The sequence below is a fragment of the Agrilus planipennis genome, unplaced genomic scaffold, assembly GCF_000699045.2.
Source record: "Agrilus planipennis isolate EAB-ADULT unplaced genomic scaffold, Apla_2.0 scaffold81, whole genome shotgun sequence".
Lineage (NCBI taxonomy): Eukaryota > Metazoa > Arthropoda > Insecta > Coleoptera > Buprestidae > Agrilus > Agrilus planipennis.
The window spans coordinates 857,687-883,526 of record NW_020438902.1 but is presented as its reverse complement, the minus strand read 5'-3'; the positions used below and the strand labels follow the sequence as shown (position 1 = coordinate 883,526).

At 35.1% G+C, this 25,840-nt stretch overlaps 2 protein-coding genes across 2 annotated transcripts in view; one reads left to right on the top strand and one right to left on the bottom strand.

Moving 5' to 3' along the window:
- LOC108737228 (semaphorin-2A-like) overlaps window positions 1-25,840 on the bottom strand; it is a 542,905-nt gene that overhangs the window by 17,600 nt on the left and 499,465 nt on the right. The window contains exons 5-7 of the mRNA XM_025973300.1: window positions 25,429-25,536; window positions 14,893-15,163; window positions 38-268 (exon numbers count right to left, since the gene is read on the bottom strand). Of these exons, the coding sequence (XP_025829085.1) occupies window positions 38-268; window positions 14,893-15,163; window positions 25,429-25,536 (610 nt within the window). The remainder of the gene's footprint in view (window positions 1-37; window positions 269-14,892; window positions 15,164-25,428; window positions 25,537-25,840) is intronic.
- Window positions 10,616-13,030, top strand: LOC108737215 (succinate dehydrogenase [ubiquinone] iron-sulfur subunit-like). The gene is made up of 2 exons (XM_018469938.2): window positions 10,616-11,128; window positions 12,515-13,030. The coding sequence occupies exons 1-2, from the start codon at window positions 10,692-10,694 to the stop codon at window positions 12,936-12,938; spliced, it is 861 nt and encodes a 286-aa protein (XP_018325440.1). The 5' UTR covers window positions 10,616-10,691; the 3' UTR covers window positions 12,939-13,030.

The following is a 25,840-nucleotide window of genomic DNA, read 5'->3' as shown; positions in this document are numbered from 1 at the left end:
GATGACAAAAGGACGATTATTTGGTAGTGACTCTTACGTATTTCGTTGAAGTAAAACGGAAATTCTCCTGGAATTGAACAGTTCAACCTTGCTTTGAGGTATGTTGCCCAATTTTGGGAAAGGATATTTTTGCCGCCTATGTCCTTTTTGCAAACACGGGCTACCCTCGAATATACACTTTTACCACAATTTATGTACTCAACTGCCGTTTCACGGAAGAAGAAGAAGACGTACTCGCCAATATCAAACGATCCGACGAAATTTGGCTCTACAACAAATAATTCACTTTATTTTCAAAACATTTTGGTTTTGAAAATGCAAGAATATCAAGGAAACTAAGTACAAGTACTTTATAATGGGTTTTGACTGTTTTGTATATCGTTTCTTCGTTAAAAATGATGATAAAATTGCAGTTTAAAGTAACTTGGATTGGAATCTATGAGTTATATAAAAAAAAAACAATTTAATACATAATTTCATTCAAGAGTGGAATAGACGAATCCATTTAGTTATGAGGGTGATAACGGCTAATGAAAATTAAATTGTAATACAAATACAACGTAATGTTGTTCATCTGATTTTTTTAAACCAGCTGAGGGGCGTTTTTGTTTTGCTGAACGAGTTACAAAACGATTGACGCTTAGAAATTAGTTTCTATTACCAGAACTACCAACATTTTAAAATACTTTTATGAGCACAGATTTAAGAGAGTGTTTCTTTTACTCCTCTGTTCAAACTAACAAATAGTGTAGTGGTATTACGATTTTTTTTGTGGAGGGGGTAGACGATATATCGCGCGTTGAGAGGCGTCAGCGGCGGTAGGAGAGAAAGGCTGGCGGGGGCGGAGAGAGGGCAATGGCTGTATTAGATGAATATAATGCGCAGCCGCGTGGAGAGCGGGGAGTTTAGCGCTAGAGTTCCGGCGGCGTGTGCTGTGCTCAGCTGTTGTTTTCTTACCTCTGCTCTCCACGTGGTTGGGCATCATTGTCTCCATTTGCAGTTTGTGTAAAAACCAAATCATAAATTGCAGTAAACCTGTGAAGACGAAACCCTGAAAAAATGTGTGCTGGGACACATACTAGAAGTGAAACTTCAACGGACAGGTGGAAAAACGAATGGCAACAAAACTTTTACTTGAAGTTTTACTTTACTTTTTGGTCAGACTTCACAAACAAATTGCAAAATAATGAAGAAAAAGACGACAAAATGGAAAAACTGGGCTTTTAATTTAATTTTTTGATAGATATCAGCTTTAGATTTACTCTACAAGCAGCCATAGAATTGAAAATAAAATCATCTTGATGTTGTACTACAACTCGAAATGTTCAGTGATTTCATGTTATGTACATTCTCAGCGAGTGTTCCGTGTAAACTTAAGACGATTAATTTGATTTTGGACGAAGACATATCTAATCCCCGTGACACTTGGGGGCCAAGGAAATTGTCTTGGAGAGAGATATTTCTGCTTAAACGAGCTCGAGGAGCGTTAGTAGTGTTACGCATGCACGCATTTGGAGGTAATGCATTAATTTATTGCCGAGGATGAGGGGAAGATTAGGAGAAACAGTTTAGCGGTCTGAGACAAGCCGAGCGAGGGTAATAATAGAATTAGAATTAAGCACGATTTTGAGATTCTGCTCGCGTTTGGTTCCGTTTACTTTGCCTCTGCTACGAATCTTGGGGTTCAAAGTTTAAAGAAGAGGATTTTCATTAAACACACAATCATTAGCGATCAAGGAAAGACAAAAAAAAATAAAAAAAACGAGGACTCTAGACAACGAACGTCTTACTATTGTTTAAAAGCAGGGAAATAATCAGTTTCTAAAATTGCGTCAAACAATTAGGACAATTTAACTTTTCTGGTGATAAGAATTTAATTTTGTAGGATTACAGTTGTATATTTTTTATCATTCAAATTTAATATTGGCAATACTCGAGAGGAAATCTTTAATTTTTAAAGCAGAAAGACAAAGTGATTAAAATAATTTCGAAAATAATATCTTAACATCTGTTTAATTTTATTAAATAATACTTATATCCACCGAAAGCCTTATAAGAAAATGAAGTGAATCCTAATAGTAGGCAGGTAGGTATCATGTGTTAATTGATTTCTGAACTAGTGTCTGGAAAGTTTCAAGTTTTAAATTTATTTGCCTTATTTTAAGAGAAATAATAAGAAAGTAGAAGTAGGTACCTGTGTTATTCCTAATTAAACTCTATATATATTGCCTGTATAGTTACAGTTGGACGCTTTATCAATGTATTTTGTTAAAGATGATATTAGAAAATACATTATGTAGTATTTAAACATAAACGAGTTAACGAATAGCTGCAGACGATGTGATAAATCTCTCCTGTTGAAATTTTTCACTGAGAGGGTATTTGACTATTTCCATTAGATGGATTCGTAAAACAAAATTTGAATATTTTGAAATCTAACAAAGAACAACAAGAGAAAGACAGAAACAGCAAGAGTATTTTTAATACAGAATCCAATTAATTAAGGATTTTGACAGGTAACAAAAAAGAACAATGTTTCAAAGGAAAGTCAGTTTAAATACATTCTTTTTTTATGAAAAATATAAAAACAGGTGGATACTCAATACAAGGTGTACGAAATTAGTGCCGAGGTTTCAAGAGTTGTTATCATCGTCATAAGGTCGTCAGTCCTAAGACTGGTTGGACACACACCTCTACTCCTTCCTATCTTGAACTAATCTCCGTAAATCCTCAGCCCATGCGCGTTTAATGCTAATACATGGCTCTGTGCACCAGGTTCGGCGCGGTTTGGAGCGAATAGGCGCGTTTCTAGTGGTTTCTTTGGCTTCTCTTCACGGCTATGGTGGTGCGCGCATGATATGCTGATCCAAATTCCACGCGCCATGTAACATGACCTTTAGGTTTTAAAGAAGACAATCCCCAAAATAGCAGGGAACGTTGGCTCTTTTCATGTGACAGTGTGGCAAAATTTAGAAGAACATTTGTCGCATCTTTATCATTTGCAGCGAGTACAAGTCTTGCTTGTAACCTCGAATGAATTTGTGATAGCGGTTTCTCAGAGATTTCAAGAATTGTTTTTAAATATGTGGTGCGAAATGGAGAATAATTTGACTTTTTTGGTTAAGTTTACTTACTACTAATTTGCCTTTGCAATATCTCAACGGTGGTGTAAAAATATGCTTCAATAAAGCTACAATTAGTAAAGTTATTATCTATTTTCGGGTTTTTTGGCCGCTGTCTTTAAATTATTACAGTAAATAATAAAAAATGTACTGAGGACACCGGCAATGAAAACCTACGCTCTTTTAAAATGACAATTTATTTAGTCTAAACATTATGTGTAGTACTAAATTGTTTGACTATTGTAGGTGTATTTGCAAAGAAACATGTTGAATATTAGAATAAAACAGGACAATGTTTTAACAATACTACAATATAATTGAGTTACTTTTCTGTACTCTTGAAAATGATCGAGTAGGTCGAAGCAATTGTAGAGTTGTTTTCTAATTATATCATTGTTGAAACATTCTTGTGATTGGTTTTAATAAATTGTTTAAGTGTATCTTACACCCTTGATAATCGCCAATGTTTACATTCTTCATCCATGTAGCTGCAGAGCTTTTAGTGCACTACGCTATTCGGCAGATACCTATGTGGTCAATTTATGCACAGGGCCGGCTTCAGATAGTAAACTATTGTGATTTTCTTAAAACCTTTTTTCCCAAAGTGCACTGCTGTATTACATTGCCAAACTATTAAAAGTTAAAATTACTACTAAAATTTCGGCATTTTAAAATTTACTAGGCGCCACGGCCTGCACCTTATTGCATTTCCGATGAAAATAAATTTAATATTTTTTAACTAGTTTCATTATTAGCTACTATTTTTAGACTTTGGTACTATTACAGTAAATAATAGATTCAATCTTTAGAAATGGAATTGGAACAGAACGAGTTTAAGCTAATGACTTGAAGCTGTCAGTAAAATATAATGTTGAATTCATTTAACTTATTTAGCAACAGTCATTAACTTTTCAATCAACTTCATGACCTTTCACGCATATTTTAGCTCCATATTTATTTTAGTTGATTAATATAAGCGGAACAACTATACAATTAATTTAAAAATTCGCATTAATAAAAGAAGCAACACATTACTTTTTTGTTTATTATATTATTTCAAAAATTATTGTAATTATAATATCCATAAAGATTAACGTCATTACAATTTATACGCTTTTGAATTGTTTGATAATGACAACAATATTTGTTGAAACTGTAGTTGCAATAATTATTGAAGTAAAGTGATAAGCAACAAAGAACTGCTAAAAAATTGAATATTTTCATATTTTTGCGACCTAACTATTAAAATTTATTAATACAACAATTTAGCTATCTACATGTTTTCAAATTTTAAAAACACTCAATTAGCTATAGTAGCGGCAACATTAAAAGAAGAGGTTGTAAAGTATGGAATAACGCGTAACCTTGTTGGTGCTCAATCACTTTTTCTACACTCAGTTTAAATGAAAATCAATCAAAGCCAATATACTAATCGTAATTAAAGTAAACTTAAAATATCGTGTGATGAAATTGCAGTCTTCTACAAAACTGTGCAATGACACAGGATGAACATGTATGTTCAAGATTCTATACAGTAGGTTCACTTCCCAGCCACGGCCATACATCCCTCTCCTGTCGCCGCTTCTCCACTTTATCTATGAGCTTTCTGCTAAGCAGGGGCTGGGTTGTACAGAATATCATCATGAAGGCATAGTACAAATACATTTTGTATCTATATACTTCTAAAAAGCTATTGAACTGGATCGTATATGACAGTTCGGCACATATAAACTTAATTTATGATAACCTGCAAAATATGTCGGTATTTTAAGTAGACGAAACAAGTGAACCTACTGTATATAATCTTTATACTGTGCTATTTCTATAAAATGGAACCTACCGGGAGGTACCTATTAATGTCTTCGGTAACTGAAATTAATTGACCAAACTTTCATGAAAATGGTAAGAGGTTATTCAAGTTTTGAATTTCATTGTACGTCAAAGTATCTATGTACTGCTTCTTATACTGTGTTTGCTACAGATGTCACTATCATTGACAAATTTAAAGGAAGATATTGCACATATTGGGCAATCCCATAAACTTTTGTGTATGAGAAAGGACAATTTTAATATGCAAATTGCAAAAACCAATGTGCTGGGAGCGTAATTACAACCAATCCCCTTTTTATGGCACGTAAACGTCAACTTGTGCACCCCCATCAAAATATAGCCATTTCGCCTCCGAGCTTCTATACAAAATTAAAAAGCTTTCTATGGTGATGCTTCACATCTGTCTCCGTTATCTCCCTTTTTATGAGTCGTTTTCTTGATAGAGCCAAGGAAAATAATACAGAGAACACAAAAATAAAACGGTACCAACTTGCAAATACTTATAAAAATAAAATACGGACATGTGCGAGTAAGATTCGTCCTTGGAATGTTTTGTGTCGTTACATTAATGTAAAGTGAAATAAGTATACATCAAGCGATTCATAATCATGAATGTTGAGGATAAAAATTATATTTAGTTATTGACTGACAAGTAAGGAAGCATTATTTTTCCAATTATTTAGCCGAAAAAAGTAAGTTCTTTTGGGTCAGGTGCAGTCAAAACACGGCGCACTCCCCAGGAGTGTGTATCACACTTTGAAAACACTGCCATAAATGAACAGACTAGTTATTATAATCCTGCAGTCATTTCTTGAATAAATAAAGTGCATGGTACATCATCTTTTTCATTTTTTACATGTTCAGATTTTCGGATAATATAGCAGTATTGACATTTAGCAAGAAGGCGCTAGTAAGTGAATGCGATAGCGACTCATAAATTTTTTAAAATATTTGGAGTACATACCACAAATGGTGAAGTTTTTCATTTAATCTTGAATTTTTGATTAAATGATTAAGTTATGGAAACGGTACGAGAGATCTTATTTGTAAAGCAATAAATTCTTTTCAACATATGTATTTGCATTGCCATTTCGATACGTTGTATCTAATAACACGCAATCTTGGCTCGCTTGGGTTTTGAATACATGAGACTTCTTGTTCCATGCCGTTAGTTTAATTAATTTCAATTCGTTACATTATCACTATGGCATACTACTTACATTGACTTTGAATTTGATCTTAAGAGAATCTTATGAGTCCGGAGATGCTTCTGAATACGTAATCACGACCACTGTTTTATTTGAATAAATCATTCCTTTAGCATTTTGGATAGTAAAATGACTGAAGACGACTGGAACTCTTTTGTCTAAAAGTCGCCCTGCATTACTGTTACCATCTAGTTATTTCCAAGTATAAGAGAAATCATCATCATAAGGCCCTAAGACTGGTTGGACACGCACCTCCACTCGTTCCTATCCTGCGCTAATCTTCGCACTTCCTTAAAGCTAGAACAACTCATATCCTTAAATATATGCGAACAGTAATCTAATCTAGGTCTACCTCTACCCCTTCTAACTTCCGTTTTTGCCTCTAATATGTCTCTTCATGCCTGAGAAAGTGTCCTACTAACCTAACTCGCCTATTTCTTTTTGACTTAGAGTCCTCTGTTCTCTTACTCTTTCTAATATCTCTTCATTTCTAACCTTCTCTATCCACGGTATCCTCATCAGTCGCTTGTAACACCACAATTTCAAACGTTTCTAACCTTTTTTTTCCGCCGCGCCCACTGTCCATGTTTCGCACCCGTACATCGCCATGCTCCAAACATACACCTTTAACAGTCTTTTTCGAATTTCTAAATTAACCGTTCGCGAGAATAGAAGTGACTTCTTTTTATTAAAGGTGACACGACCCAGTGCTATTATCTGCTGCATATCCCTACTACTCCTTCCGTCCTGACTTATCTGACTTCCTAGATACCTAAAATCGGCCACTTCTACTAATTTTTCGTATCTTACCTTTATATTCGCACTTTCTCTACTTTTCCTTCCCTTGCATACCAGTATTTTTGTTTTACTTTTATTTATTTTCATCCAGTACTACTTTGTCAATACCGCTTCCATTTTATTTAAAGCTATCTCTAACTCCTCCTTGCTAGATGCTAATACTGTTATATCATCTGCAAATCTTAAGCATACCAATGTTTTGCCCATGTATATTTATCCCTACAGTTGTACTGTCTTTAATGATGTTGATCGCGTCTTCGTGTATAGATTAAAAAGTAGTGGTGACAGTGTGCATCCCTGTTTTACACTATAAGAGAAAGCTTATCCGAAAATAATCTTTAGCAAGAAATTTCAACTATTTGTAATTATTTTGCTTTGACAGTTTTACATTATAAATATATTACAAAATTTTACAGATGTTTGTTTTCTCCTGATTTACCCATTAATCACAATTGGTGATACAAATCATAATACTAACAATACTTAGAATCAAAAGAAACAGCAAAGATCACTTTTCCGTAAAACGTAGAATTCTATGTGTTTTTTAATGTGCCTAATACACGAGGTCTGCGAATATCATTTATTTTGAGGAACGTATACTGAACCATAAAAACATAAAATTAATACATTCAAATATATTAAATTGAATGTTCATAGGAAATAAATTTAATATGACTATAAAAAACGTTAATAAATTATCTATTATTATTATTATTATTATTCAATTAGTCACTGATCAAAATTATATTTTATAAAAAAATGGCGAATGCGTCCGACACAAAATATATTTACGGCGGGAACAATAACTGATTTATTGCTGGACGTGTACGAAATAAATTAGTGGAATAGAGGGAAATAATTAAGATAAAACAATTGAACAATGTAATTAATGACGTGAAATGTAACATTATTATTTATTCGAAACAGTTTTATTAATAAACGAAAATAACCAATACAGACCATCTGAAATGATCAGCTATAATCGAGAAATATAATGTTTATAGTAAACTTGATTCTATTCAAATCAGCCACGTTCAATTGAATGCGCCCATTTTCAGCTTTTTTAAGATTTCAAACTGGAAGCTGTTAGTTTTTTGAAAAGGACTTTGTATTTTTCCCTTCCCAGTTGTCGTCTACCCTTTCTGAAGATTAAAAAGGCTCTTCCGCTCTACCCTGTGGCTTCTCCCTAGAGTGTGGATTGGAAGGACCAACATTCAATAGAAAACACAAATGTCTTTTTTGTTTGGTGATCAAGATCATTGTTTAGCCTAACGATATCGGTTCAATTCCGAGTACTTTTGTCCTGGTCCCAATTTTTCTTGAATCCGTTTAGGCAAGTCCTGGGGAAGAGTAATATTCTAAAGACTTTTTTATTTCAATCCTTTAGCGTCCTTATCATGTCTATCTCTCCTTTCTATCACCAATTACCATCATCGACCCATTCTCACGATTCCTAAAGAGTCTTCGACCTTATTAATCCATCACAGTACTGGACGGTAGGACGCCATGCCCATCAATGTTCGCTGATGGAAATAAAGCGAATTTTGCAGATTCCTAACCACTAGCACTCTTCACTCAATTCTTTAAGGAGACTGAAACGGGACATACGCTCTACCAATTTGCATCACATTGTTGGTTAGTGAAACAGCACACTCACCAGTATCAGCTAGTGGGAATGAAGTATTTTGAAGCTTTTTTAAACGATTATCGATACCCTCCTTTTATAAAGTCAAAAGATGTTGTCTCGAAACTTTTGCAAGTGTATGATAGCAGATTTCGACTGGATTCGAAATGATCCAAGAGAAATGTAACGGAATAAAGTTTATGTTGCACTGACTGGGGTTTCCTAACGTAACGAATTCTAGACAGTAGCAGACGCGCTGCTATGTAAATGAGCGACGAGCTGCCTTATTAAAACAGCCCGGAGGCATGGGACGGTTAGCCAAAAATTAAGAAACTTTTGGCCAACCGTCGGATTTATGAACGACAACACCTGGTCCGTAAGATGCCAGCCAACTGTTCGTGAAATGAAATGCAAATGCAACTCAATTGGTCGTCGCGCGGGATCCCACGGAGGCGCGAACGGCAAGTGCTGAACATATTTCACTTCCGAAACACAATTTTCAACCTAACTTCATATTTACGGACCCTGTTACCTTCCAACCACACGTTCATCGGGGTCGAAATTAAAATTCCGAATGAATTATAGCGTAAGGTGCATTTAATACCTTTACGATTCACAAAAGCATATTTATATTAATTAAATGAAAAAATCAGTTTATTCTTTGACTTATGTCTTTTGTAGGCTAAGGTATTTTAAATCTATCGCTGTGGCGATCCGCGTGGTATTCTATTTATTTATTACATTAATTGTACAACTGTTTAGTCCTAGTTGTAAATGTTGGTTGTTATATTTAGTACTTTTATCTATACATTTGTTGAGTTAGCTTTGTTTGTTAATTAATATGTACTTTTCCAAAAAAGAAATTCCATTTGCTTTAAGTACGTCTTTGTTAACTACCTTCAAGAAAGCCTGACAACTTAGAGCGAAACGTTGGCGGCTGTCTTTTCAAAAATAAATAACTCAACTCTTTTTGGTTTTTATTTTACACCGATTATAAACAGGGGAAGCATGAAGGATAGAATGAAGACAATAATTAGGTACAATAGATATACGAGGGCTAGTCCCTTTGTTCAGACCCTGACCTATTAACAATAACAAATTTACAAATATTTTACATTTATTTTTTAATATAGGTTGACACAAATCTACTCGCGGCTGGAAATCAGTTTGCACCCGCTGCAAATGAAGTACGCAGCAACACTTTATTTTACTACTTGAACGAAGCCATTTGATGATATTTTGCGTGTATTACTTAGGGGGTTGTTTTCTATGAAATCAAGAAATAAAAATATTAAATAGTCTGTGTGATTAGGCAGTCTCGAGTAAGTCTGCTTCCCGGTTTACATCCTCCTTTCTTCCCTTCTGAATAACTCCGTATATCGATAATCCCAGATACCAAAAAAAAAAAACTTTTGGGTGTTTCATTCCCACCAGCCACTAATTCTGGTGGCGGGCAGTTCTTCCGGACTACACTGGAACTACTGACCTAGTACAAATGACTCATACTGCTAATTATCAGTTGTCTGATTTATCAGTTGAATCTGTACTTAAGTATTTTATATATTGTTACATCTACGTAAAAATATCCAATTTATTCGTTTTGTTAAATTTTTGCATTGCAATGTTTGAAAACACCGCTGTAAAAGCTTTTAAACTATAAACCAAGTTGAAGTGGTTAACAGAATACAAAACGTTTTTCGTTTGAATGGTGCCATATTAAGCAATTCCAGCTAGGCGTGGACAAGGGCCACTTGGTGGTAGTTTTATTGCTTTATACAAAATGATTTCTATAGGTACTTTATAGTAATGTTATGCGGAGATGCTTTTAATATATTCAAAACGAAAATTAGCCTCAATTTAAAATTTTCCGAGAATGAATATTCAATGACCTTATTCAGATGTTAAAAATAAAATGTATTTGAAAAATAATGCCTCATAATAGTACAGAAGAGAGCCGTACGGTAGGAAAACATAGATAAAAGTTGTGACATTTATTTTTATAAAATTACTTGTCAAATAAAAAAAAAAACGTTTTATACATTTACATATGTGTTTTGACTTGTACTCTTTTGACAATTGTTTTAATTTAATTTAATCTTATTAAAAATAATGTCTTCATTAACTGTAGTGTCTAGAAAGCTGAAGTTGCTGAAACACTTAAAATACTTAATATATGTCGATACAAAATTTTATGCATCAGATTCAAAAACTCCTATGTACAAAGTGTTTAATATCTACAGATGGAATCCCGAATATCCGGAGAAGGAACCCTTTATGCAAGATTACACAATCGACCTAAATGATTGCTCACCTATGGTACTAGACGCACTGATAAAAATTAAGAATGAACAGGATCCAACGCTGACATTTAGGAGATCGTGTCGAGAAGGTATTTGTGGATCATGTTCCATGAACATGGACGGCGTGAATGGCTTGGCATGCATTAAAGGCATAGATCGTGATATTTCAAAGCCTTGTAAAATATACCCCTTACCTCATATGTATGTCATCAAGGATTTAGTCGTAGATATGAACAACTTTTACAGGTTAGAAATTCCAACAAAGACAATAATGCTTTGCTCTAAATATTTTCTTGGAGATTATTTAGAAAGTTGCTATTTTGAGGTTAGATTTACTAATTTATTATAGACGTGAATATTAAGCCATTTTCACGTGTCCTATCTTTCCTTATTTCCTTTAACAATCTCTCTTCTATGTCATTTAGTAGATGCAATGCACCAGCAATGTGATTATCTGAAGTGGGTAAAATTAATTCAAAAAATTAATTCGCTAATACATTGAATTAACCCTACAAAAATTCAAAAAGTGTCACCCATCAGCTAACATTCGTGGGTGAGTTGTGTGTCTTGGAAGGCCGGAAGGCCCTCTTCATATTCATTTTAGGAATCGTGGGTATGGTGGAGATTAGAGAGAGAAAGACGAGACGGACGGTATTTGACTACATAGATCCAAACAAATTATAAAAATGTTTGGGAGGAGTACTTGGAATCAAAGTAAATGTTCCCCCAAATGCTAACCAATAATTTTGACTACCAGATTAAAAAAGCAACTTGTGTGTTTCGTTCCCATCACCTACTAATGCTGGTGGACGGCCAGTTCTTTCAACCTACACACTGCAAAACAGTAGGGTGGAATGCTTCAGGAAAATGGAGACAGAAGAGAATCCAAAGATTAAACTACCCATGGGATATTATTGCTTTAGTACATCGCCCGGTGTGTAAGGAGAGCAAATGGTGGTCAGATTGATAGGTACACAGCCGAAAACGTTTAGCACTGCAATAAGTGGAAGAGCCAATAATATTGCGGGACCAAAGCGGTACAGCGTCATTATTCTGACAAGTTTGCAGTTCAGTGGCGCGTAGTGAACAGAATTTAGAATACAATACAAATCACAACTTCTCTTCCCTGTTAATTTGCAACTATTTACAACTATGCTCCTGACCTTAGCACCGAGCGGCATGGCCTAGAGGTTTAGGTCATTGCTTAGCATTCGGGAGGACGCCGGTTCGATTCCGGGTCCGTCTGCCTTGGTCCAAGTTTTTCTGTGGTTTCCTTGGATCACTTAGGCAAATGCTGAGGCAGTAATATTCTACAGATAATCTTTCATTTTCTTCTGTCTTCATTTCGCCCGTCTCATCTTTCTCACCTGAACCTCGACCCACCTATTCTCACGATTCCTGAAAGCAAGCTGAAAAGGGCCTTCCGCCCTACCTTCCGGCGTAGTCCGGAGGGACAGCATTACTGGTGTATTTAACAATTTTCCAGTTTCATTTATTTAATAGGAAATCCGAATGTGCAGGTTGTAGTGAAGAATTTAATGATGCATTGCATTTGGTTGATTTCTCACAACATTATTTGGGTTTGAATTTTATTAAATAAGGAAAAGCTAATTGTTTTACTTATTTTTGTAGGCAATACAATAGTATAGAACCATGGCTTAAACAAAAAAAACCAGTCACCCTCGGGAAAGAGCAATTCTTACAGAGCATAAAGGATCGAGACAAACTGGATGGTCTTTACGAGTGCATATTGTGTGCATGTTGTTCGACATCATGCCCGAGTTATTGGTGGAATTCGGACAAGTTTTTGGGACCAGCCGCGATCATGCAATCCTACAGGTGGATTATCGATAGCAGGGACGATTTTGCTAAAGAAAGATTGAAAAAGTTAAAAGACGCACATTCGGTCTTCAGATGCCATAGTATTTTAAATTGTACAAATTGTTGTCCGAAGGAACTAAATCCAGCTAAAGCGATTGCTTTGACGCGGAAGCTCGTCGCCGGCGTATCCAAGAAGCCCAAGTCCCAAATGAAAGTTACTGGACTCCACAAATAACAGTCCCTTATTGTATAGTTATAAAATTAAACAAAATTTTTTATCAACACCTGTACTTTTAAACAAAAATATACGTACCTATATTTGTAGAGTAAATAAAAGAACAAATACCTGAAAATCTTGGCCGATTTCCTTCTACCTTTTTTCTTATTGTTCACATAAGCCATTAAAGATAGTCGATTTTATACTTACTTTATTATTGTTTTATTAGGTCAATATTTTTGAATTCGTGAAGAGAGACAATGCTGATTTATTTTTATAATTTTTAATGTATGTTAAGTATGTACGCCAGCTTCATCTCTTTCAGAAAACATTTTCTTTACTGTCGGAAAGGAAATTACAATTGATAGTAGAGGATAAAAGTTTGAGCACTTCGAGCGATAATGGAGTTTTATGGTTTTTAGTTGACGGAAATAGTTTCGAAAGCTCAGTTCGTAGTGTTAGGACGTCATCGAAATTATCTGTTACCAGCTAGTTTTTTCGTTTATTTTCAAAGAAATATTCCTGAAGTCATAAAATCTTTTCACTCATAAATATGCCATCAGAGTATTGGCTACTCTAATTAAGATTAGTCAAATAAAAAACAACGACCTTTTGGCTGGTTCAAAAAAAATCTTTTGTACAAAAATAGGAAGCTTTTAAATACGTAATGTGATAAATAACGTAGTTGTAGGTTAGAGATTGATTGAATCTTCGAATTTATTATTTGTCATCGTTATACCATAAGTAGTTTTGAAACATTATTGGCCAAATAAAGTTCCTCCGTAAACGTAAATTGAATAAAATGAAGTTATTGACAATATATCAGCATCTAGTGGCATCTATTGCTGAAATGTAAAGTCTTTCATATGCTTGAGGGGATCCTTATGATGGTAACTGCTTCTAAAACTAAATCTAAGCTTCTAAGCACCAAAAGCAAACTAATTTAATGTTCTGATGAGAACTAATAAGTTCGATATCGCGATCCAAAATTGGTAATTTTGAGATTCATATTTATCATTAATTTTATTATAATAATAATTTAAAAACTGGGAGTTTTAAGCACAATAAAAGTGTTTCCTTTTGAATCATTCTAGTCGGAGTTGGACACGAGATTTCAATGTCAACGCCAAGCAGGATATGAATAAATTTTACGGTAATACGTTCAGATAAAATAGGCCGAGGGGTTGACTTTCAAGCAGGCGGACAAATCATGAGCCCTTTTTTTTTGAATACGTCCTCGATTTAGTAAGTAATAAGAAATTTATAGAAATGATAATTTCTATACACTTAATTGAATTTCTGTAGGGCGAAGATGTGAATTAGAATAAAAGGGGTGACGGACAAAGGTGAAGAAAACAAAAATTATTGCAAAAGAATGTCACTTGAGATATGAGCAAATTAAGGGCAGATCAGATATCCGATTAACAATTTTTCCTCACTCTCCATTGTTTAGGTCAAAGAATAAATGCATTCTCAATAAAAAATATTACTTGTGTTTCAAATTACCTAGAGGTAAAGATCTTATCCAAGATTGCCAATTGATCTTCTCTTTGAAAGTAAATAATGAGAATCACTTATCCATAACCTTCAACCCATTTGTTTTAAAGCATGTGCCTATCATTCGGGAATTTAATTATGTACATGTAGGTCTACATTTCTGAAAATTCCTGAGCACCATATCGATGACTTAATTAAAAGAAATTAGGTAGTTTCACTCTCTGTACCTCCACTCTGTTCCTATTGGGCTGTCTGCCTGCCTATAAACGTAATCTCCCTTCCCTATTGCCCAAACTTGTTACCGTCAAATTTGTTCATACTCGTGCTTAACTCTATGATCATTTCAACGCTAATGTAGTTTTTGTTACTCTCTGGAAAAGCATTATGACAATTTAGTATTAAACATCAACGAGTGTTAAGGAAGAACACACTTAAAAAAACAAAAAATTAGGTATCGAAACATAGTTTAACTTACTGTCGAGCCATATGGAGTCATACTTAAGGGTCCTCTTGAAGCTATACTCTCTTTTCCCGGTGGTGAGATTGTGCAAATCGGTTCGGAAAATAACAGTGTCAGCTTTAGTGAATTCGGCATTTGTTCCTGAATAAAGTCCTGGTAAATCGCCCGGGTTTCCTTTTTCGACCCAAACGGCGGTCGAATTGTCGGTCGGATCGTAGGGACACTTGGCAATGCCCATTCCTATACCAGGAACAAACGTGTTCCGGCCTAGATGAGTTAAATTACTCTGAAACAACAAAATGAAATACAAATATCCTTAAGTACCTTATAGAATGATTAAAAATACATCTTCGTGCTAAATTGTACACTATCTAATAGCGTAAGTATATAAGTCACTTTTATGCTCGCGAATGGTTAATTTAGAAATTCAAAGAAGGTTGTTAAAGGTGTATGTTTGGAGCGGGGCGCTATACGGATGCGAAAGATGGACGGTGGGCGCGAAACATGGACGGAAAAGAAAAGGTTAAAAGCATTGGAAATGTGGTGTTACCGACGAGTGATGAGGATACCGTGAATGGAAATGATTAGAAAAGAAGAGATATTAGAAAGAATAGGAGAACAGAGGACTATGGATGTTAATAAGAAATAGGCGAGATAGGTTGGAAGGACAACTCAGACAAGAAGGTTCAGTCAGGGAGATAATAGAAACAGAAACGGGAGTTAGGAGGGGTAGAGGTACACCTAGATTAGATTACTGTTCGCAAATAATTAGGGATGTAGATTGTTCTAGTTTTAGGGAAATGCGAAGATTAGTTCAGGATAGGAAAGAGCAGAGGTGTGTGTCTAACTAGTCTTAGGACTGACGACCTTATGATGATGACATGGAAGTGAGCTAAAGGCTATTATTTTGTGCTGTATCTTAATACTATGCTACTGTTTTAAAACAACCCAACTACTTTTGGATGCATCCTTACTCTACCTTCAGCAAGGTTTTCTCTACTCATTGGATTATAACTTATAACATAATTAAAAAAACAAATCATTTAAAATTATAGGATGAATTTTTACTTCCGTCTAGTTCTGAAACTGCGTTCAAAAGTTTATTATTAATTATAATTGTAATAAAGGCATAACGACCGTCTACGTCATTTACCGTCGTTCGTACAGAACAGAATAGTATGAAAGTTATTTTCTTTCAGTAATCTCGCGTTGTGTCTGTACTCGAAATGACGTCATGCGCTGTACGAGACCTATTCTGGTCGGCAGCGTAGGACGGCATGAGTCTAACTGGCCTTGTGCAACGTAAAGGCAAGACAACACACGGGCAGGTACAATAAATATGTCAGTCAGTTGAACAAGTAGACTCAATGGCTTTCTCGCAGTAACTATAAATATTTAAGGACATCGAAAATGATGCTATAATTTTAACAGTCGTCAGGCGTTTTTGACGTGACAACGTTTTATAATTCGGTGGAGCCGGCTGCACGCACGGAAAAAACATGACTCATGCGTCGTTACCTCGCTCTGAGGCGTTCCATTTAAGGCTTGAAGTGGAAGCGAGAGCGCGGAACGAGCGACAAAGAGGCACAATCGGCCTCCGCGTTCGGCAGCGTTCGACATCTGTCTCTCTCCTACTTGAGTGAGCGATGCGTCCGCGTGGACAGCTGCTATACAATAATACATTTCCATTTACCTCCTTCTCTATATCCATACAAAATATCTATCAAACAAATAAAATTAAAATTTTCTTTTGAAAAATGAAACCATTCCATCAGTATTTTCTTATGACGTTGTCACGTTCAACTATCGTCAGTAAACCGACTTTACAGACAACCGATTTTTTGATTAAAACTTTTAGTGAAAGTTCTTCTGTCTTCAGCATTATTTTAAAATATGAGACGACAGTGTGAAGGAGAATTACCACTGTACCTGCTTAGTTTTTATTTTGAAACTTTATAATAACTGGTACATTTTTGTAAAAGGCTACAGGATTTGTATGAGGTTAGGTTAGCGAGCTGAATCCTTGCAGCAGTGCAATTTATAAGCTTCATAAAAGTGTCATTGTTTCTACAAATTTACTTGGCTTCATGGAACAAATGAAATATATACCTTGGAGCAGATTAACAACTTGTTACAGGGCATTGTTCTTCTAATTTACCTAATTATAAATTACTGCCTCAGATTTTCGTTGTAGGACGTAAGCAGACTTTCAAGCGCCATTTAACTGCGACAAAGAGGTGAATAGGTGGCAGTGTGCTTTTGCTCATGTTAATTTAATTCGCCTTAAACTTTTAATTGAATTCGCAATGTCACATAATGGAAATGAAGTGAAAAGAATATTAATAAAGTTGGTAGGTATATGCAAAAAAAATTAAAACTAAAAATTAATTTTTAAGTTTACTTCAATTTGAAATACCAGTATTAGTTTTACGTATTAAAAATTTATAAGCTACTTAAAAAAGAAAACATATATACATTGCCTAAGCCCGACGTTCCACAGAGTACCTACCAGATTGAAATAGTTTGCCACAAACGCATCTACGTATTTTTATAATTATCTATACTATGTATTTTGGGACAAGATGTTAAATATACTTAAAAATGCAGGGTGAGTTACAGATACAGAAGAGTGCTTCTTAGTTTGTATAAAGAGCAACAAGCAGTTATAGAGCTGGGGCTGCAATGTAAAGAAGTAAATATTAGGAAGGGTGTCAGACAGGGATGTACACTGTCACCGCTACTTTTTAATTTATACATCGCAGACGCAATCAACATCATTATAGACAGTACAATTGTAGGGATAGATATATAGGGGCAAAATATTAGTATGCTTAGATTTGAAGATGATATAGCAGTATTAGCATCTAGCAAGGGGGAGTTAGAGATAGTTTTAATAAAATGGAAGCGGTATTGACAAAACAGTATTGTATGAAAATAAATAAAAGTAAAACTAAATACTGGAATGCAAGGGTGGAAAAGGTACGGATAATTTGGAGAAATGTCTGATGTTAGGTATCTAGGAAGTCAGATAAGTCCGGATGGAAGGAGTAGTAGGTATATAAAGGATAGCGTAGGGCGAGTGACCTTCAATAAAAAAACGTCATTTCTATGCTCGCGAATGGTTAATTCAGAAATTCGAAAAAGTTTGTTAAAGGTGTATGTTTGGAGCGCGAAACATAGACGGTGGTCGCGGCGGAAAAGAAAAGGTTACAAGCTTTCGAAATGTGGTGTTATAGGCGAACGATCAGGATACCGTGGATAGATAAGGTTAGAAATGAACACATATTAGAAATAATAGGAGAACAGAGGACTCTATGGAAGTCAATAAGAAATAGGAGAGATAGGTTGCTCCTCAGGAATGAAGGTCTAGTCAGAGACATATTAGAGGCATAAACGGGACGAGTAGAGGCAATCGTAGATTATAGTTCGCAAAATGATGCGGGATGTTCTAGTTTTAGGGAAATGCGAAGATTAGTTCAAGATAGGGAAGAGTGAAGGTGCGTGTCCAACTAGTATTAGGACTAACGACCTAATAATGAAGATCCCATGTATTTATTTACACTTGTAGCGTACTCAATGTTTAGTTAGTTTTTGGAAACCTTTGATTTAATGTTGACTGTAATTCTGTAAAACTGTCAAAATACACAAATATTGGGTTGTTCGGAAAGTCATTTCGTTTTTTCCCGACGGAGGATTTAATTGTATTCTTTTGCACCCAACTTCACATTTAAGCCGTATAATTTTTATATGCTTTGAGAGCTCATATAGCAAGGCTTGTGTGTGAAAAATTCCAATTAATTCTACGCAGTAGTTTTTGGTTGGTGCCCTTTTAAATATGGAGAGCGATAAGCAGCATTTTCGACATATCTTACTGTTTTACTACAGAAAGGGTAAAAATGCTGTTCAAGCCAGAAAGAAATTGACTGATGTGTATGGAGAAGGTGTGTTGACAGTACGCCAGTGCCAGAACTGGTTCGCTAAATTTCGATCCGGCAATTTTGATGTCGAAGATGCACCACGTTCGGGAAGGCCGGTTGAAGCTGATAAAGACGCGATAAAGGCATTAGTTGATGTGAACCGGCGAATAACAACACGTGAGATCGGATTGAGGTTAAATTTATCAAATTCAACAGTTTATGACCACTTGAAAGGCCTGGGATTATCCTCGAAGCTCGATGTATGGGTTCCCCATGTTCTCACAGAGAGAAATCTGTGTCGCCGCATTGACGTCTGCGATTCGCTTCTCAAACGTCACGAAAATGATCCGTTTTTGAAGCGCATCATCACTGGGGACGAAAAATGGGTTGTATACAACAACGTCAAACGCAAGAGGTCATGGAGCAAAAAAGATGAACCGGCTCAAACCATTTCCAAAGCCGATATTCACCAAAAAAAGGTGATGCTGTCTGTTTGGTGGGATTTTAAAGGAATCGTTTTTTTTTAGCTTTTACCGGATAACACAACGATTAATTCGGAAGTCTACTGTCATCAGCTGGACAAACTGAATGATGCACTTCAACAGAAAAGGTCAGAACTAATCAACAGGAAAGGTGTAGTGTTTCACCAAGACAACGCGAGACCTCACACAAGTTTGGTCACTCGCCAAAAGCTTTTACAGCTTGAATGGGATACAATGCTACACCCACCATATTCTCCAGACCTGGCACCATCGGATTATTATTTGTTCCGGTCACTCCAAAATTTTTTAGACGGTAAAACCTTCACCTCAAATGAGGAGGTCAAAAACCTCCTCGATCAGTTTTTTGCCAGCAAAGACCAAAAATTTTATGAGCGTGGAATTATGCTACTACCAGAAAGATGGCAAAAGGTGTTGGACCAGAACGGTCAATATATAATTTAATAAAGTATTTGTTTATTATACGAAAACTGTCTTTCATTTCCACAAAAGAAAACGAAATGACTTTCCGAACAACCATAGGTTATAACTCGTGACAACAAAATATTACTCAATATAACAAAAAGGGTTCATTTAAGGTAACGTTCAATTTTTTACATTTTTCTAAGAAGCTAATGAAATTTTTATTGTTTCGAAAGAAAGAACTCGTCACGACTTTGTAGCACAAAACTTTTAAGAATTTGTATTTCACTCTACTCTATTACAAATCTTGATTTTGTAGAAGACAATAGGTATGCATTATAAATTTCTAAAAACTTTCTAAAAGCTTTGTAGATAGGAATCATAGGAAAATTGAAACTTATCCTGCATTTTTCCCTGATATGATTTTATCAATAAGAGAGAAGGAACAAAGACAGTGAGGTACACAATTTAATATCCAGATGACACAGTTGTTCGAAGCAATTTAGTAATTTCTGGGGTCGTTTTGTCTTATAAAGTTCAAGATATTCCGTCGTCTATGCCAGAGGACCTTTTAGCATTCTTTGCTCGTGCATTTTTATGATTTCGCGAATATGGAAACGTCGAAAGCTAAAAGCTTTGCCGCTACATGTACTACATAAAGGCGCTTTTTCAAACAACTAAAAGTTTTATAATTCTCTCTAATACACAAACGGGAAGCTGCGAAGTCTAACAAACATCTAATACAAATGACTTAATTTTTGTAACTTTTCTATACTTCACTTTAACATTAAAAATAAAACGCTGTTTATTGTTTGTTCGACTAGTTTCGTCTTTATTAGGACATTTTCAAGAATCAGATACATAAATTTTAACAAATACAACTGCTATGCAGAAAAAACGAATTGGGGGTGAATGCAAGTATAGGAACCGTTTTGTGTACAGTGTACGTGTTGTATGGGGTTCCCAGAAATAAATATGAGGTTACTTAAAGGGATTCTGGATTGTACCCCTTTGTTTAAAATACAGTAAAAGCTCTTTATTCGCGGGGTACACGTTCCATAAATATGCCGCGAATACAGAAAATACGTTCTAAGATTCCATAATACAACCACCAATAGGTATCAAAATAAAATTCGCATTTAAAATTAATCGTTATAATCAGCTTTGGGCAAGTCTTTAAAAAATTTAGTGATTTTTTCTTGTTTTGAATTTTGAAATTAGTCCACTTGGTTACATCTTTTATAAAAGTCGCCTCGGCACGAGCCAACCGTACTCAAAAGATGCTGATACGTTGAAAAATAACACCGAATCCTTTACTGTTTACAGATTGCAGTCGCGAATCATGAAAGTTTTATAAAAGTCGCCTCGGCACGAGCCAACCGTACTCAAAAGATGCTTATACGTTGAAAAATAACACCGAATCCTTTACTGTTTACAGATTGCAGTCGCGAATCATGAAAGTTTTAGCCGCGAATACAGGAACTGGCTTGCAATTTTTTCACCCACGAATAAGGAAACCGTGAATGGTGAACTGTTTAAATCAATTTGGTCATTATCGAAGTTATCAAACTTTTGTTTTTATTAACACGGTTTATTTTTAAAGATTCTAAGTTCAGTTTCCATCTTTTGTTACAAATGTACAACATTTTGGGAGCACGGTTCTGAAGTGTGTGACCTGTTTCTAGTAGGTGTTTTCCGAAATTTGAAGTGTTTTTATTTTTTATGAGTTCATTTCATCTTATTTGTAAATTTCTTCCTGTTTGGCCTATGTAGTTTCTGGGGCATTGGCTATACTCAAATCTACTATATATACTCCAGATTTTTTCAAAATGTTTTTGTTTACCATTAAAGAATAATTAACTGATATTTTTCTGGTTAGAAATTAGTTAATCTGATTTCAAATTAATATTGTATATTAACCACTATTAGTAGCTAAAAATGCCATAGGGTTTCATATATTTAGTATATATATAATTACGTTAATAAAAATCGACGGATCGTTACCCTTGTAGGTCGGTTTGTCGTGGTTGCTGTTGTCATATCTCGTAGCTTAGTGGTCAGAGTATTGCTGCATAAAACCAAAGGTCCCAGGTTCGATTCGCGGCGGGGGTGTAACAACAGTATCAAAGATTTTTTCCTCATTAATCTGAGGAAAGTTTGTAGTGGATAAAAAATCGAAAATTGATTTCAAATTAATATTGTATATTGACTACTATTAGTAGCTAACAATGTCATAGGGTTTCATATGGTTAGAAAAGGCTGTTTTTAGGTTAAATTTAGAAAATATGTTTGATATTTAATGTAAAATTGAGCCTGTGTATGGGAAAGAAACGTAGTGTTGTGTATGTGGATGAATTTTCGGATAAAGTCCTTTTCGTTTATTGACATCAGTTTTTTATGGATTAACTTATCTATAATTTTTATGGGTACTGAATTATTCGCGGAAATATGTTTTATAATGTATAGTTCTCTTTTTAAATATTTTTTTGAGGACAGGGTGATGCTGAAAGCTTTATGTATCATTGAATGGTAGTCTGCTAATTTATGAGAAATTGGATTAAAGGAATTTTAAGGGATGATGGTATCCGTTTGAGTAGGCTTGCTATATATGTTGTAAGTAAATTTGTTGACATCTCATGTAATTTCCAATTCTAAAAAACAAATTTTATTTTGTTTTTCGGATTCTACAGTAAACGGTGGTGCTAATAGTATTAGGTAGGTTATGAAATTTTTCGAGTTGCTTTGTGTACCGTTGAAGTCGACTAGTATATCGTCGACGAACCGAAACCAAAAAATGATATGTTTTTTAGCTTGATCTGTTTTTAAAAATTCTGTTTCCAGTCTATTCATATAAATATCTGCTAGAAGTGGACTAATTGGTGAGCCCAGAGGAAGGCCAAAGATTTGTTTGTAAAAATTCGGGAGGATATAAGTCCAAAGTCCTAAAAATACATAGGCCAAACAGGAAGAAATTTTCAAGTAAGATATAATGAACACATAAAAAATAAAAACTCTTCATTTTCGGAAAATACTTACTAGAAACAGGCCAGGAGTGCTGACAAAACCTTATCTCACTTGCTCAACGACTTCGTCAGATGTGCTTGGACAATCTGATGATTTCTTATGTCCTATCGACCACCATGTTTCTATGAAATATTTATGCCACTCATAAGTTGTAGGCCGACTAGGAGAATCTTTAGCGTACTTGATACGGAAAATTATTGTCACCGACTTTAAACCAAAACACACAGCCAGCGCGTTCGGATCCACTGAAGGTAGCCATCTTTCATTCCGATGCAATTTGATACTAGCGAACTATGCGAGTCAAAACATAATGTGGTTCCTTTCAAATTGACACTACAATCAGCTCTGTAGATTCCCTGAATTTCATGTGACTTTTCAAAGTTGTAAAAGCCTTTTTGAATCCTTCGTATGTATAAAACAGTTCTGTGACTCATTGCCAAACAACGTACGACCTAAACAACTGAAGGTACAAAACATAAAATTTGGAGAATACGTTTGTTATGGTGAGTTAGAGGTGCACCAACAAAGGATTTTTCAAAAGTCAACCCCTGGTGGTGTGAAATGGGGAATTGATGCAATTACTTCAAAAAACAAAAAAAATACATGTTTAAGGTTTCTTCGTATACTTCACCAGTTCACTTTGATTTATTAATTTGAATGTATTGAAATCCTTCGCCAGTTAGTATTACCGAGGATTTAATTTAATAATCGGCGTAGAATACCCCAACATAACGACTTTAGTTTGATGGTTTACATACAGTATAAACTTAACTTTGTGTGTTCAGATCTGCACATACGATCATTTTAACTGATCGTGGAAGATGAGGACCATATGCTCGGTACGTACGTATATGCATGTACCTATGTCTACGCGTGTGCATACACACGTATTTCCTTCCGGTGAACACACATATACGTATCTACAAATGTTCATACATAGACAGAAGACAAACTGTACAAAAGTTAATTTCCTTCCGCAAGCTCATCAGCTTGTCTGTCGAAGGTCGGAAAGTTTGTGTTCAGCAAAGTTCAAATTAATATCGTTACATTCGCATCGGTTTACTTAGTTGCTAGTTAAGGATTCTCTAACTACTGACAACGACCTGTAGGGAGATTTAAAAGCCATAACTCGTAGCCGACTGGGGCAGAAATAGACAGGCAGACTTTGTTTTAGCGAAAAATCCCATGCATTTTCATATGAAGGTTCATCTTCATCCTTTACTATATAGTCCCGTCGGTAGTGAATTTTCCCGACATAAATTTGTTACTGGACGGGCGTTGTTCCTTGTTGTAGGCGGGGAAAAGTTAATAGCTATCAGCTGTTGTTAGCCATCTTTGACAGTTGTGATTGTCAGTCATATTTTAGGGCTTTGCCGATGAATACAAGGTATGACATTGAGCATGTTGCTCCCTTGTTTCGTGGCGTAGCGTGGAAAATTTAGAATGAATATTCAAAACACTTAGTGACTACACCTTCCACTACAGTTTCCCTAGAAATATTTTTGTCGTTATTTTACCTAGCATTATCATCACGATATTATTATTGTTACATTTATTGCTTTTATTATTGTTTCTGCTTTATGATTAGCGGTAATTAGGTACTCAGCAATAACCAGTAGCGTAGTCACTAATTGTAAATTTCTTGTTAAACAAACTAATGTGTACAGCTGTATAGTGTCTAGAAAAACAGTAAAGTAAAACCCATCATCATAAGGTCGTCAGTCCTAAGACTGGTTGGACACGCACCTCCACTCTTTCCTATCTTCGCATTTCCCCAAATCCTTAAATATTTGCGAACAGTAATCTAATCTACTTCTACATTTATTCCTCTTAACTCCTGCCTCTAATCTAGTCTCTGACTAGACTTTCATACTTATCTCGCCTATTTCTTATTGACTTCCGTAGAATCCTCTGTTCTCCTGTTCTTTCCGTTACCTTTTCATTTCTCACCTTCTCCATCCACGGTATCCTCATCATTCGCATCCCTCCTTATTTACCACATTTAGAATGCTTCTAACTTTTTCTTTCCCGCAGCGCCTACCGTCCATGACTCGCACCTGTACAGCGTCGCGTTCCAAACATACACCTTTAACAATTTTTTTTTGAATTTCTAAATTAACCGTTCGTGAGCATAGAAGTGACTTCTTTTTACTGAAGACGACTCAACCCTGCACTATCCTTTGCTTTATATCCCTACTACTCCTTCCGTCCTGATTTATCTGGCTTCCTAAATACCTAAAATCAGCCATTTCTTTTAATTTTTCGTCTCCTATATTTATATTCGTTCTTCATCTACGTTTTATTCCCTTGCATACCAGTATTTTTGTTTTACTTTTATTTATTTTCATACAATACTCTTTTGTAGATACCGCTTCTACTTTATTTAAACCTATCTCTAAATCCTCCTTGCTAGATGCTAATACTGCTATATCATCTGCAAATCTAAGCATACGAATATTTTGTCCCTGTATATCCTATCCCTACAGTTGTACTATCATTAATGATGTTGATCGCGTCTTCGATATATAGATTAAAAAGTAGCGATGACAGTGTAAAATTACTGACGAATAAATACAAACGGAATTTATGTTATGAATGTAACCATGATAAGCATGACTATTAGAAGTATTCCTTTTGGTTATTACGTACGCCTATATATCTAATTTAATGAATAAACTAAAGTACGGATATTTCAAAAGAAAACTTACATGTACTACCCAATCTTTGGGATTATGTGCATTGGTTCCACATAGGTAAAGCCGACTACCATCTCCCATTGGTTGTATAACTCGTATATGGTTTCGGCAGTCAAAATGCTGAAATAAAAGAAATAAAAATGATAAACAATTATTTAAAACTTGAAATCATTATACAAATGCAGATATTTACTATTTATTCAGTTGAAAGTTTGGGAAAATTATATTATTGAATTGATGTTGATGAATGTAAGACACGCACTTTTCGTAGGTAGAGAAAAGTCAAAATCGGAGTTAGTCGAAGAAGCGAAATTGATCTTCCTCTACGCTTATTATTCCTGTTTTTGCTTGCATTAGGTATGTACATCTCTCCTTTTCATTTTTGAAAGTCTTCCGAAACATTTGCTAATACCTCCTCAGTTAT